Source organism: Melopsittacus undulatus, chromosome 5, assembly GCF_012275295.1.
Source record: "Melopsittacus undulatus isolate bMelUnd1 chromosome 5, bMelUnd1.mat.Z, whole genome shotgun sequence".
Taxonomy (NCBI): Eukaryota; Metazoa; Chordata; class Aves; order Psittaciformes; family Psittaculidae; genus Melopsittacus; species Melopsittacus undulatus.
In genome coordinates, this window is record NC_047531.1 from 32,901,045 (window position 1) to 32,916,508 (window position 15,464).

The 15,464-nt window shown below is 36.8% G+C and overlaps 1 protein-coding gene across 1 annotated transcript in view; it reads right to left on the reverse strand.

The window, feature by feature from the left end:
- PCLO (piccolo presynaptic cytomatrix protein) overlaps positions 1-15,464 on the reverse strand; it is a 352,993-nt gene that overhangs the window by 69,678 nt on the left and 267,851 nt on the right. The window contains exons 11-16 of the mRNA XM_031048314.2: positions 15,202-15,310; positions 14,524-14,591; positions 11,661-11,872; positions 6,273-6,323; positions 5,131-5,261; positions 3,479-3,505 (exon numbers count right to left, since the gene is read on the reverse strand). Of these exons, the coding sequence (XP_030904174.2) occupies positions 3,479-3,505; positions 5,131-5,261; positions 6,273-6,323; positions 11,661-11,872; positions 14,524-14,591; positions 15,202-15,310 (598 nt within the window). The remainder of the gene's footprint in view (positions 1-3,478; positions 3,506-5,130; positions 5,262-6,272; positions 6,324-11,660; positions 11,873-14,523; positions 14,592-15,201; positions 15,311-15,464) is intronic.

Genomic DNA, 15,464 nt, shown 5'->3' on the forward strand with positions numbered 1-15,464 from the left:
CAGTATAAAGCATCAGTCAGCACACACACATATGCTTTGTTCTTGCATTGTAGATGTTGGCTTTTGATTATAAATTGAAGTGATAATGCATTGATTTATTTTCCAAGACCATTCTCCTATTGGTACTTCAAAAGTAGCATGAATCCATTATATTTATAGGTTGCAGTCTCTAATTACAGGAGCTCCATCTCACAAGAATGTTTAATGAATGCCAGAAGGCAACTAATATCCTGTTAGTGATAGAAGCACTAATTTTTTATTGATCCTGTTCTCTGTATGTACCTCTAACTGTACTGGAAACAAACACAGAAGTTCATCAAGCTCATGACTGTTTATATCAACAGCCAAGAATAAAAAGTTTGGCTGCATAATCTGTTTTTAAAAAGAATTGGTAGTGCTTTCTATGGTACTTTTCATTTCCTGAGTACGGAGAAAGCAATACGCTAATCTTTAACAGAATAAGGATTTATTTAACAGTATAAGGATTCATCTAGCTCTCTAAGCTTTAATGTCAGATTTGCTTCCATTCCAGTTTAACATAAATTTTAATGGACACCTTGAAAGAGATGGGTAAGAGAACATCAGAAGCTTTTAATACTTCAAAAAACCAAGGTAAAGAAACTCTTTTTTCCAGTCTGAGAGACATCTGCCCTTTGTCTTTTGTTCAAAACCACCCTATGTTAAAAGACTCGTGCTATGCCCAGGACTGTTCACCAGCACTAAGGCCAAATAGCACAGACTGACCCATATCTGCCCTCTTTTTGTAACGTAGTAGCCCTCTTTTTGTAATTATCCCTCTTTTTGTAATTTTGTATCTGCCTTTTTTGTAATGTAGGATCCCCTACATTAACTTTTGGTGGTGTGCTGTTCTCCTGATTCTTCTGACTTTTGATTGAACTGTGTTTTGGTTCATACTGTGGCATGGTCTCACAGCTAATATACTACATTTGTCTCATATGAGATTAACTCAGAAGATGCACTCCAGGGACTCATTTAATCAGCTAGTCACTAGTGGTGTACCATGCATGGTACCAGATTTGAGCAGACTGAATTAAAGTTATGTGAAAGACACATATTTTTACTGACACATATATATTGATGTTGGGTCATCAGAACCAGCAATTTCACCCTATAGACTCAATTCAACTGTGCAGTGCTGCTGTCCAATTACTCTGGAGTGTCTAGTGGCTTTATTCTCCTAAAAGGGATGGCCATATCCAACCTGTCTACTAGAATAATACCCTTTAATGAAAGGAACTTGCAGTTATTTTTGCTTTTACATTTTGCTATAGTCATTCTATGCAGTTCCATTTATTTTCTCACAAAACATACCATCCACTGTCTTTCAGTTTCTTGAAATATGTGAAAGGCATCAGGACGCATGAAACGAAATATCTGTCTACTGCTGCTTCTACTACTACCTCTTCTACTGAGAAGAAAGCAGCACATCTCCACAGTTCAATCTGTTCTGTCAGCCATGGCATACAATGTGTATTATTGAAGGAAAAAGTGAAAAAGGAGATTTATTTATTTTATATTGTGTGTCAGTAAGAAAAGGATTAATTAAAATATAGGGAGACCAAGGGCATATGAAAAAGAAACTCTCAAAAAGTTATTACTTTGCATATCTTGGAAGGAAGGCTGAAATAGAAAATCTGAATCTTTTTAGAAACTAAATTTTAATGGCAAATCCTATTCAGTAATGCACTTTTCCCAATTTTCCCTTCTTTTCCCACTCTGCTCCGAGACAAGTATCCTCGTCATTCAAAGCATTAATGAGATTTGACTGACCCATATGTAGACATGGGACATGGGCAAGTGACGGCTGGATTGGCAGCAGCTGTCTCTCTTTATTGTCTCACGGTACTCCTCAAATGAATGTCTACTCTAATCAACTATTAATGAAATACTAAGTTATCCAAACTCCTCATACATTCAGAGCAACTCAATTCTTACCTTAACTAAGCCAGGATAGTATTACACAGATCGAGCCTCTCTAAATATGTGATCTACTATTTTTAAGTAACTAATAAACTTTCATATTTGAAGAAAGCAGGAAAGGATCCTTTGTTCACTCAGCCAAGAAAACAACACCAAGATATTCTTTTTTTTTTCATGAATTTCCTTTTGCACTATTATAACTTCATCACCTTTTCAAAGTTTCTGAATCTTTTCAGAAATTGGTGAGAAGGTGATTCATGCAGTGTTGGGTTTCAGAGCTGGCAGTGACAAAATGTAAATGTGTTGTTAACACTGTAATTCTGAAGTATTTCCAGTGAATTCTATAAAATAACTGGATCTAAACTGGCAAGGGTTGTGTTAGCCCACATTCATGTTAACGTAGGGTCAGGATCTGTTGCAGAGAGAAGCAGGAGAACTTGACCACTTCTAAGGAGGTGTTGATGCAGGTTTAGCTGGATGGCAGCTCTAAAGGGAAGGAACTGGGAAATACATCAAGTTCATATCACTGATGCACCTTCAACTCAAATTTGTGATTAACAGATGGACATGTTTTCATAAAATGTATTCATTAAATCAGTCAATACCTGGTATAGAATGTATGAAATAATTTGCATTTGATGCTCACAGAGCATGCTGATTGAAAAAATGCAAAGTGCATTACTCTTTTCTTTATAATTTCTCTATGTTTCCTTAATTATAGTTTATTAATACGTGATGCAAGTGAAAGTACAATTAAAATGTATAATAGGGTAACTTCATATAAAATGTGGTATTTAAACACATTCATTAAATAATCTGTTTTATGAAGAAACAGGATAGAGAAGATCTGTTTATTGAAATTAATCTACTGACTTGTTTGATCAGGTTTCTACTTTTAGATATATAGCTTAGGTTGAATTACTATTCTTATGTATTTTGCCTGGGCTGATATTAGCATATATTGAGAATGAAGTTTTGCTTTATGTTTCTAACTCCTGGATAAACAAAGTGGTAGTAATTTCAATAACTAAAAATTCAACTTTGCTTACCATAAATAACCATTTATGCATTAAAGCAGCTTTAAAGCCAGATGGTCAATTAAATAGAATTATACCTGGATTTAATGTCTATACACTGCGCAAGGTATATAGAGAAAAATATTAAATTTCATTTCTGTACTGTGCCTGTTTATCTTGGCAGTAACCATTCCAAATCTTGATACAAATTCACAGTTAATTCTTTTGCAACTTTCAGTGAGAATGAATTTTTAGATATCTCTGAACTAAATTCTTTTAGAGTTTGAAAGAAAGATTGATTATCATCAGAGGTTGGTCCTGGAATATTACTGCATCAAGGAGCATTAATGACTTGTTTCCAGTTCCTTCTGACTTGTTCATTACAGAGTGAAGAGCAAAACCAATGCTGCAATTGTATGCCACCAGAATTTAGTAGAAATCTATAGTTCAATGCACAGGCTTATTGTATAATGCATGCATGCAAAAATGAAAGCATAAAATTGGAACATAGTACACTCTACCTTGCATTTTGGACAACCATGACTTGCCTGCATACCCAGCATTTACAGAGTTAGGAACACAGAGGAAGCAGTGTGAGAGACAATGAGAACAGAGATTAAAGAAAACATGTGAATAATGGGGAGTTCCTAGTATCAGAATCAAAGAAAATAGAGACATTAGTAAGAATAAGAAGTCTAGCATGGACTGAACTACAGATAAAAGGTATTCAGTAGCAATTCAGGTTTCTGCTTTCAGAAAAAAAAAAAAGAAGTTAGGCCCTTCCAAGCAGCTCTTCATTTCTGTTATTCCCTAAAGCCCCAATCGACCTTCAAAACCATAACAGTGCCATGTTTTAAAACAATGAAACCAAACAAAAAAAAAAAATCAAAATTCTTCATAACTTGGCAGCAAGTTTAAACTTATACTTAGACCTGGTTTAGACCTCTGCAGGGTGAACATCTCTGTAGTTCCAAGTCTTACTTCTAGATTAGTAAATTTACTTGTCAAAATTCCCAGTAAGATTGATTTGATATATCTCAAGACTCTTAAATGCATTAAAAAGCACCTCAAGACTTAGGACCTGTTCACATTATATTCAGTAATAGTTTTGGGCCCGGTGCCACTGAACAATATTGAATACTGTATAGCTGGAATTAGATCTACAAAAGAATACACATGCCTTTAATTGTACCATTCATGCACTTCTAGTGGTGCTTATTCATATGCCAAAATGCTGTACTATGACCTGAGTATCTACTTTCTTGTTACTTTGAATAGAACAGAAATATAGTTTTAGTTGCATGGTCCTAGCCTAAGTGTCATTAAGGATGAGTATGATTACACAGGCAGAAAAGTTTGCAGGAATTTGTCTTTGTAATCTGAAATCTGATCCATCAGCTTAGTTTATCTAGTACATCTACTGTGTCACTGAAATTATTGTAATCATATATAATTATGTATACGTATGACATTCTGCAACTTCAGGGCACAAATAATAAGTTATAATATTGCTGATACAGAAACATATATTTGAAAGGAAACACTAATGAAATATTTGTAATGACAGACTAAAAAAGCAATGAACTTTGAAAAAGTCATTAGTGCTTTGTATAGTCTAGATACTAGATACAAGATTATGAAAATTGCTAAAAACACATCTTAGCACTTAAAGACATAAAAAAGTCACGTGGAATGAGCATCTTCCGACTAGTATTTCTTACCTTTGATATATACTGCAACCTCAAATTTATCTGAGATACTGTATTCTACGTTCTGCAAACCTGTCCCAAATGTCTTCAGCTGAAGCAACCATTTCACATTAAACATAACATGTAGCTTTCTATGTTACAGATACTATTACATGTATTTAGTGCATTTCAGTAGTGTGCTGTTCTTTTAATACATATTTTTGCATGTATTATAATTTTTAAATGGAAACCTTGGAAAAAAAAAACCCTAACAAACAAACAAAAATTATTATGAACTCTCAGTTCATTAGCAAAGAATGAACATTCTCCTAGGAATAGCATTTGGCTCTCTTCTAAAACTCCACCATTTTTCCTGGTCTTGCCCCTGGATTTTCTATAGCAATAACTCTCAGTTCTGTTTATTAGTAACAAGTAACAAAGCCAAATTAAAAGAAAGTTCCAGTGAAAATTTCTCCTACACTTACCCTCTCCCTGGGAGAAGATAAACTTTAACAAAGGGGTCTGAATAGCCGTTGTTGTCTCTGGGAGCAAGGTTTCTTGCCTGAAGGATGTGGATGATAAGGTTGCCAAGGTGTTTGTCATAGCTGATTTGAAGCTAAAAAATTGCAATAAGCACAGTAAGTTTACTTGTTATTTTTATTCCCTAAATGATTCAACTACTCCCCTAAATCCTTTGAATGAAAGAAGTTTTAGACCATTAAATTGGCTGGAAATAAAAACATTTTAGATGGCTTTGATTTTCTCTCTCCTGACTAGAATGAGAAGCTAGATTATTATGTTGGATCTTGAAACAAATTTTACTTTCGAAGTCTGCCAGTATTGGTTAAAAAAACCCTCAAAAACTAACAACCAATCAACCATGAAAATAAAACTCAACCTAACCAACCAAAAAAAAAGAACCCCAGACATACTGATCTATTCCGATCAGGAAAAAGCAGACCAAACTTGAAACCTTGATATGTTTCTGAACAATAGCTGGCTTGTTGAGTAGGAATTGCATGAATTCTGTCTACCTGAAGCTCAACCCCAGGAATGATATTATGGTACTATGGAAAGATCCTTAGTGCTAGTACTGGAGAGAGAGAGATGGGTTATTTAAGGAAAAGAAAAAAAGACAAAAATTCTATAGGAAATTATAGGCTTCATTTATTCTGCTGCTCCCAGTTCCATTGTTTTAAAAAGCTAGAGTAAAGGCAGTTTACATAAAAGAGAAACACAAAATTGTCATTGCATGGAAATAAATATATTGCACCATGAGAAACCCACAAGTCTTTGCTTAAATTTAAATAGCCTGGCTTAAATGTAGACCAAAATATGTGACCAAAAGCTAAACATTAGGATGAATTTCACTGGTTTTAGCCCCTTCAGGGCCAGAAGCATTTTCTATTTTTCTCTTTGCATTTCACAAGCCAACATTAATAACAGAGGCAAAAATCAAGCACAGAGTTAATGAGTGACATTTAATGACTTAAATGAATGACATTTGAAGGTGTTGGAGTTGAATAAGAAATCAATTAATTAAGATTATTTCCTGCAGATTTATTAATCAGAAAAGTGCAGCCAGTAGCAACAACAATTTACATAGCAAAAACTACCACATATTTACCTGAATCTCTCCAGTGATTGGATGGGAAGCAGACTTCGTAGTTTCTGTGGGCTGCCAGATTAAAATACATAAACAACAAATAGTCATATACTCTCATATATACTCTCATAGTCATACTCTCAAATATACTTGTACTGGAAAGAATGGAGTTTCAAAGTTTTTCAGTAAGTGTTGTTTATACTGTGGTATAACCACAGATTTCTAAAACCCATTTAATTGTCTCCAGTTTGTATGCTCAACGCTAATGGTCATCATATTCCAACAGCACTTAAAGTCCAGTCCAACCATTTTGATCAGCCTTCATACAAGTACAGAATAAGACAACTTGAATAGTAAAGTCTTTACAGTCTGAGCAGACTGATCTCACAGGGAGGCATGGGAAGAAAAAGACAGATAGCATTAATCCTGTCTAACAAATGTGAATGGAGCAAAGAGAAACCAAATACCACATCAAGTACAACACAGACATATTTCTATTGAAAGACAAAGGTCGCAGCAGTTTAAATTGAGTCTGCGTGCAAGCATGTAGAAAGAGTGGAAGGAGTGATAACGAAACTGAGTGATGTGGGCATGTGGATTTCACAATTGCAAGACACCTCATATAATATTTTTTGCTTTATTCTGTGTTTTCTGACAATCGGTTCAGTTACATCACTTTATCTTCAAATTCCTCCACACACTTTCTATTACATGAAATTTAAATTTTCTGTCCTTCCCTTTTCAGTGCTGTATAATAGCACATGTTCTTCTCTGTCACTGCTCTGTATCACTGAGCTTCTCTAGGTTGCTGACAAAAGCAATAAAATTCTCAGTGTCTTTTTATTTCCCCATTTCTTCTCTTCCCTCTCTTTAGTAGTTTGAAAATAATATCACCATTTGCTTCAAATCCTGAACTCTCAACAATGCTGTTTTGTTAAATGGTGGTGCCCTTGAGCCAACCTGGACCTACCTCTAATCTGCAAGCCATCAGTCAAGTAAGAAAGCTCCCAGGTCTGTAGCAAGATTTGAATATTTTTGCATGCTCTCCACATCTGCTTTCTTTGTTGATGCAGCAGAAAACAAAGGATGCAAACAAGGACAAACTTACTGTTCTCTGAAGACTGATCTGGAATTCATCTTTTACTGTTTCCAGATGTGACCAGCATCCGGACATCCTATTCTGTGTAATTCAGATTTCTTTCACTTTCTGAGAAGAGTAAAACCCCTCTGCTTTTTTTTGTTCTGTCCTGCCCTCCAATAAAACCCTTACAGATTTTCTCAGGAAGCTGGACATGAATTGCTTTAAATTAGGTCAATGCTGAGCTCATGTCTCCCAAATTAGAGCATAAAGTTAAGGTGATGCACTACCCTTTTCAGGTTTGTGATGAAGAAGCATCCCCACAGTCACTCAGATCTGCAGACCAGGACTACCCAAGAAAATCCTAGACAAACACTAGCACAATGAAAACACGGGATAAAAAAAGTCTGAGCCTGTCTGTTATAAAGTTATATTCATTGTCTTGTGTTGCCTTACTTTTTGTTTGTTTTACATGCTTTACCTTCCTCTAGATATGTTTCTTTATGAACATAAGCTTTTTCAGGAAAAGAAACCCAAAAACCAATGTTGAAACTTTTTTTTTTTGAAATTCGTGTGCCTCTTAAAAATAATTCTCATGGAAATTTTTTTAAATCAGCTTTTCTTGGTACCTTACAACACTTTTAAAGAAGTGTAATCCCTGTATCAGCTAAATAGGTCATTAATATTCATAAGATGTTCTGAAACTTAAATGATATTTTAGATTGGTAGCTAACTACTCCTAAAAGATGCTTGGTCCTTTTCAGAATATTTAAAGACAGAATTTCACTCTTTTTGCCGAAGACAGAGCCTATCTAAGCAATGAATCATAGAATTGTTTAGGTGTGAAGGAACCTTAAAGATCATCCAGTTCCAAACCCCTGCCATGGACACAGACACCTTCCCCTAGACCAGGTTTCTCAAAGCCCCATTCAACCTGGCTTTGAACACTGCCAGGGATGGGGCAGAAAGAGCTTCTCTGGGCAACCCATTCCAGTGTCTCACCAAACTCACAGTAAATAACTTCTTCCTTATATCTAACCTGAATTTACCCTGTTTCAGATTGAACCCATTACCACTTGACCTACCAGTACAGTCCCTAATGAAGAGTCCCTCTTCATCATCCTCATAGACACGTTTCAGATGCTGGAAGGCTGCTGTGAGCCCTGTGCAGACTTTTAAGGCAAAGTTTTAAATGACTTAGATTTCTCACACTTTACCTCTATGAATGATTTTATTATACTTTAATAGTTCTGACCTCAGTTCTGTACTAGCACTGACAATGCTACAAAATAACATTGAGTTAGCTGTGTTGCAGTTACAAAATCCCTGCTGGATAATCTAAATGTTCTAATTTTTTAGAAGTTTGTGTGGAAACTTGCAAAGATGGGTAAAGTGGAGTTCATTTTAGCTACTTTGCTTTCATATACTTGTCTGTAAATAGAAATGTGCATTTTTATGTTTCTGTATCATTGTTATACCTCTGTATTGGTTTGCAATTCAGCATATTAAATATTTTGTTTTCTCTCTGATGTTGGCTGGTTTAAACTGACCGTGAAGAAATACCCAAATTTATCAAAGAAACCTGAATAATTTAGGCTGAAAGAGACCTCTCAAGGTCATCTGGTCTAACCCCCAGCTCAGAGCTAGGCCAGCTTTGAAGCTGGATCTGGATTGAAAGGCAGAGATGCAAATAAGTACTTATCTTTATCAGGGCCTCAGTGAAGATTAATTTGAAAAGGACAAGTTTTTCACTGCTGAATTCTCTAGGAGCTAAAACATCTGAGGATTTAGAAAAACAGCCCATTCTTCAAGATACAAAGACAATTAAATGTTTCTATAGGGCATTTATATCTTAGATGTAATCTGCACCATAGAATGATCACGCATTTACATTACAAAAGAAACAGGTCTGCACAGGATACAGTCAGCTCAAGGCTCCCAAAAGGTTAAGCCTCTCCTGTTATGGCTCATCTAATTTCACACTAATTACTCTTGATACTCCCTGTATACACTCACACACCCTATGTAAGAAGAGCTTGTGCTTTGTCATGCCGTCACACCTGCTGGAGAAGATTCTCATTGCCTTTATGTGAAACTCGCTAATGCCAAGTTCTGATGCTATGCACTATCACTCTCTGTATTAATGGGACAAAGCAGTAAATATGAGAGAAACGGCACTGCAGAATATCAAAGAGGCTCCTGTGACTTTTCTCGAGTGTATATTCTATACAAAAAGATTTTAAAAAAGAATTACTTGCTAAAAATAAGAACAGTAGCATCTCAGGATCTAGGCAGTTTGGATATTTAGTCTGTCATGATACTTTGGCAAGCCTGCAGCCTGACTAGAAATGCTGTCAGCCCAAGGCAGAGTTGTTTCAGAATGGATGAGCAGTAGCCTTCTCTTCCAACAGAGCTCAACACCATTATAAACTTGGCCTGCAGGCAATGAACAGAAACTATGCAAATCAACAAGAGCTGTGGTTGTTATGAAAGAAATGCCTCTCAACATGATTTTCAGAAGAAAGCAAGGAATGTTTTAAATATTTACCTGATTAGTTTTGACTTTTGCATTCCCTACATAAAGACATTAGTTTTAATAACTTTTTATTTCATCTTTATAAGCCTCCAGCTGAATTTTCACAAAAGATTACTAAATCCTCTGTGAAGCAGGAAATGCAATTTATGCTTCTAACTTTGGGTGACTTGCTACAGTGCCAAAGCTGGAAACCAAATCTTCTCATGTGGACAGAGAGAGGAGCCTCTGCAGGATACAGAGCACACCAAGGATTTATGGATCTCCACAAACTACGCTGTGAATTCAGGAGTGTGATTCATCTAATCAGATGGAAGGGGTTTCAGTGTAGATAGTGGCATCTGCACTAATAGCCCTGCCCTCTCCTTCCATGCAGTGCACACACTTTGTTGGCAGGTTTCATCCAGTCTCATCAATTGTACTTCAGAAGTGCATTATTCTTGCTAGTAAACATAAAGCACGTAGCAAATCGGTTCACATGGAGATGCACGCAATATCCAGAGTAAGGTGTAATGAAACACACTATTTACCTGACGATTAGGCAATTCCATCATGTCCCTGAAGTTAAATGCAGTAAATCCTGACACATGGATTTAACTTTTGCATCATAGACCTGAATTAGTTCATTAAAAGTCTGTTGGAATTATGACAAGACAGAACTACTACCCAAAACAAACCGATTGATTTACAGTATTTACAGTATAACTAATATTTAAAGTACTTGCTAAATTGCTGTATGAAAGAGATTTTTGTGTTTCTCCTCACATGAAAGTTATGCAAGCATTTTGAAGAACTACCTGAAATGAGCAGGCACTGTTTGCTGATTTTGGTCAGTACAGCATGTAATGCGTTTGTAGTTCGCATCACAGTCCTAGCTTCAACAGTACAAAACCACAAACATACTAATAATGCAGTAGGAACTTGACAGTGCCAAGAAGTAGTAAAGATACAGAGAAATAAATATGTAGGAAGCACCTTATTTGCAATGTGAAGTTTTGCTTCCAACAGTAAAACAGTGAGAAGCTGGGTATTCAGGACAGCCATCAGCTTTAGTGATTTGGCAAATTGCTTAAGCAAATGCAGTTTTCACAGGAATGATTTGCACTTCAGGTGTTAACTTTTTTGACACAAAATGCAAAACTGTGACAGATGACTTTATGATCTCGTTTTCAGTTTCAACTGTGAAAAAATGTTACTAAATTCCCACTCTACCCTTTCTACATGGTCAGGAGGGTGCGCAAGGAGAAAGAAGTTCAGCTGAGAAATGGACAGGACGTGGCAAAGAAAATGAGAACATACACTTAACAAGTTCACAGGAATTAGCTACTGGCAAAACACATTTTGATGGTAAATCTACTTCAGTCTTTCCCTGGCTTTCAGAGAAATGCTTGATATTCCCATGACTATTCATAGCTTGTAACACTTCAAACAGTAGCTTAGTACAGAGAGAGAAATCCTAGCAATATCAGCTTATTCTATGGAACTAGTTCACCACCATGTAGAATGCACTTAAAAAGTAACAGCAGTGAAGAATGAAAAGGGATATTATTTTATTTAAAATCAATACTACTGAGTTCGAGAAATCTATTTTTTGAGAAGGCCTAATCTTTTACGACCTTGCATAAATTGCTTAATCTCCTCTCCTTATCCAGATTTTACATCTTAACAGTAATACTCACCACTGTCACAGCAATGAATTCATCAATATGTGCTGTGATTTCTTGCTGCACTAAGATAAATTAGGCAGTTTTTTCTTGTCATCAAAGTGTTACTGCCGCAGAACTGAGAAGATTCTTACCTTGCTGCTGTGCCTCTTTTTGCTCACTGAGGGAGAACCAGGCTGACCAGGGCTGGGAACAGCACTGGAGGTGGCAGAAGTGGTTCCAGAGTGAACATGAGATCCCTTTTCGACTCCTGATGAAGCAACCAGAGGCGACTGCTGTAGAGAAACCTTTTGGAGCTCTGCAGCCAGCTGTTTGGGATCAACCCCTGGGGACTTCGCTTTATCTACTGGATTAAAGTAAGACAGCTTTGTGTTGATAAATGCACTTTCAAATCCATCTTGCCATGGTACAGGACAGGATAATGATCTTTACTTGTCATCTGCTTGTATACCTTGAAGACGCAAAAGGCAGACTCTAAGAAGCAGACATCTCCTCCACAACATATCCTAATTCCAATTTTACTACTCAACACTCTGTCAATTGGTGTTACTCACTTCACAAGCTTTCTGAGAAGATTATTCTCTAGCTGAAGAAAAATAGGTCTTTCTGATCATGCTGAATTATACTGGAACAAATTTCAGTTTTAAAGACTGGCCTAAGTGAAGTGCTAACTTTCACTGTTTGGAACAGGTCCAGTTTCACGAGCATCTGAACTCTGTTTTAACAAGCTTTAATTTCAACTTTCTTTCATTTTTAATCAACTGGGAATTCAGCAAAACTGAATTCTGCTCCTGAGATAATTTATACAAAAATAAAGAGAAAAGGAGCTCAAAGCCTTCAACCAAAAATTAGTCAAAGCAGAATAAAATGAAAGCAAATGAAGAGCAAAAGCCCTGATTCATCTTTCCTTATTACACACACCTATGTGAGGTATCTGTGGTAGGAGTACGATTGCCCTCCCTGATGCCTGGAAACAAGTGGGGAGAAGTTACCCTTTGTAGATGACAATCTCCATTTCATAAAGAAATGAGGTCACGTAAGTTCCATGTGTGCCCTCAAGTGCGTAGTTAAAAGGATACTAGGCTCGGCTTACTTTCCAGGTTCTCAGAAGTATGGTTTAAGAGGTTTAAGGCAATATGTTAGCCTTATCTTGTCTGCTAGGCTGTATCTGGGTTTTCTTTCTGAAGGAAGTTGAATTATTCCTTTCTGAAGCACAGTCTGCAAAATGTCAAAGGTAATAGCAAGAAAGACTTGGCTTGGCAGCTAGTTGCTCCAACTCAGAAACCACTAGAAGATTGCTAGATGAGGGGAAGCATGCCTGCAAGAATAGGGCAATTTACTTTTTTCTGTTCTTTCTCATTTTGTGTTTTCTTCATTAATGTAAATGCTGTTTATTCCACTTCTATCCTTTCAAACCCAGTTTCAGTGTCTATGAATGCCTTTGGTGTTTTGATTGGCTCACTTTGGAAATAATTGTGGGTAGCTTTGCCTCAAAATTCTGTCAGATTCAGTTTTCACTTTCAGTTAATATGAATAACATTAATGTTCAACAACAGGTAGCTTGATGGTAAGTACATCAATACATAATTAGAAAAAGGAGGATTTAATCCAGGTAACTTTTGTACTGATTGATAAAAAAGCAGCCGCAAAAGCTCAGAATTAAGACTGGACCCATAAGATGCTGAGTGAAACACTCTTCTAATCTCCACTGAGCTTACTGCAGGGTTGCATGGCTAGTATGATTGTGAATGTTGGTTCCACGTTAGGGTAGATATGATTAATTCCATGACTGGAGACTGCAGTGATGGTACCGATTGAACAGAAGGAATTCCCCCCAAAGCACTCCCATCTTAGAAGTTATATAAAAAAACTTCACACAAAGTGCTTCCTATTGTATCCCTGTATCATACTAAATGCTGTATTTTCATTGCTAGTATCAGGGGATAAGCCTTGTATTAAGCTAACATAGGCCTTAGGGCTTCTGTGTTATTTGGACTTGATCCATGTTGCCAGGAGCTTTGTTTTAGCTTGTCTGTCTGCAACACCAATTGCTTTATGACCAGATAGCTATGATCTTAATTTGTCTGAATTACACTTCACCGTGTATAATTGTAGAGTATAATACTCATTCTTAATATTTTTGATATATAAAGGCACAGCAGTAATTGCACTGTTTATACTGAAGTGTTTCTGATTTCAGTTTCATAATGCAGCTTATAGGAGCACAGACCTGGGGTGACAGCAGAGTGCTGCAAGGTTTGGGCACAGCATGATAGCTGAGAGATACCTCAGGGATAACAGCAACCTGCTGGTCAGTTGCTAACACTGATGCAAACTTAGGAGCTGGGCAAAATAAGTTTTAGGTGCAGAAGGAACAAAAATATGAATATATATATATATTACATATATGTGTATATATATATTTCATATGTAAAGTGTATGATATCCAGTCAAGTCATATGCAATGCAGAGCTGATGACTGGTGAGGAAAGAGCAAGACATGCTACAAAACATAAAAAAGGCCCCAAGCAGATCCTAAAGTGAAGAGAACAGAACCGTGAACATCATCCACCTCCCAGCAAGGAGAAGTCAAAACCTCTCACCACACATATCACACTCTTCCCAGCAGATTCCTCAGGACACTGTGACTTGCTGAGATGTCCCGGGAGTGAAAGCCCTGCCCACAGGCCCTGAGAAAGCTGCTGAAGGGGAACGTTTATGCTACAGTTCTCTGTGGCATGGAAAGATGAAGAGGTAGCTAGTGGGAGCTTTTCCCTAGATAATAAATGTTAGCTGCAGTATTGTTACTGAGATTTCCTTTGTATTAATTAGCTAGTGTAGACTGTGTCAATATGGATTGAAGTGGGCTAATAATAATAACCAACCAATAATCAATGTTTGGCTTTGTATATAAGGTGTGGTCCCCTTTCTCCCCATGGCTAGATTTGGGGTGTAATTCCTGAGCTTACAATGACAAAGCAGCAGCTTGTCACTCACCTGCCCTTACTGGCTCATGCAGCTCCAGGTGCTGGGGATTCTCAGAGTCCGAGAGCATGTTCAGGTCCCTAAAAGAAAGAAATAAGAAGCCTGAGACAAAAGAAACTCTTTCCTCATACCCTCATTATTGTATTAAGTAGATAAATGAATAGTGGTTCATGACAGAAAGCAGCTCCCAAGCATGGCCCCTTCTTAGCTGATACATATTTGCAATGCTGTCAAAGAGCTGAGAAGAAAAGGTTCTTTTAAGGTGAAATCCTTAATTGATTGGATGCAAATTGATACATTTCTCATGATGCTTAAATAACTTTAATATAAAGGATACAGATTTCAGCAAAAGTCAAGTTAGAGCTAAATTACCATCTTTTCCTAACTAATTCCAGCAAATTCAGTGAATCACATGTGTGTCAATGAAAGGAAATTGTGGCCTGACAATGGAGATATTGTTTAAAGAAGTATAATTACTAATATCTGCCTCAGCTTATCTTTCCTTATGACTTCAAAGGCAAAAGAAGAACAAACAGACCTCCCACACTCACAATGAGCACTTGGCAATTGTTACATTGACGCTTCGTGCTAACAAAGGTTCCACCTTAACAACTGTAAATTTTAAAAAAAAAAAAAAAAGCCATGAAAAGCCAAAAGAAAATGGAAACAGAAAGATGGGGAAAAACTCACAGTCTTACACATATTTCTGCTTCCCCACTCTGTTGAATAATAATGTTCTGGACTTCTTCATAAGTTTTCCCAGTCAAGGGGATGCCATTCCATTCCAGCACCTGCATTCCTAGGAAGGCAAAACAGCATGAGGTGAAGTGCTCAAATTTTGACACAGGCAACACATAGAAAGCTTTGACAAGAAGATTTGATGTGACATTCAGTGAATGCTGTTTAAATGGCACAACACATCAGCAAAGCCCTTTTACTTCACACAGATTAGA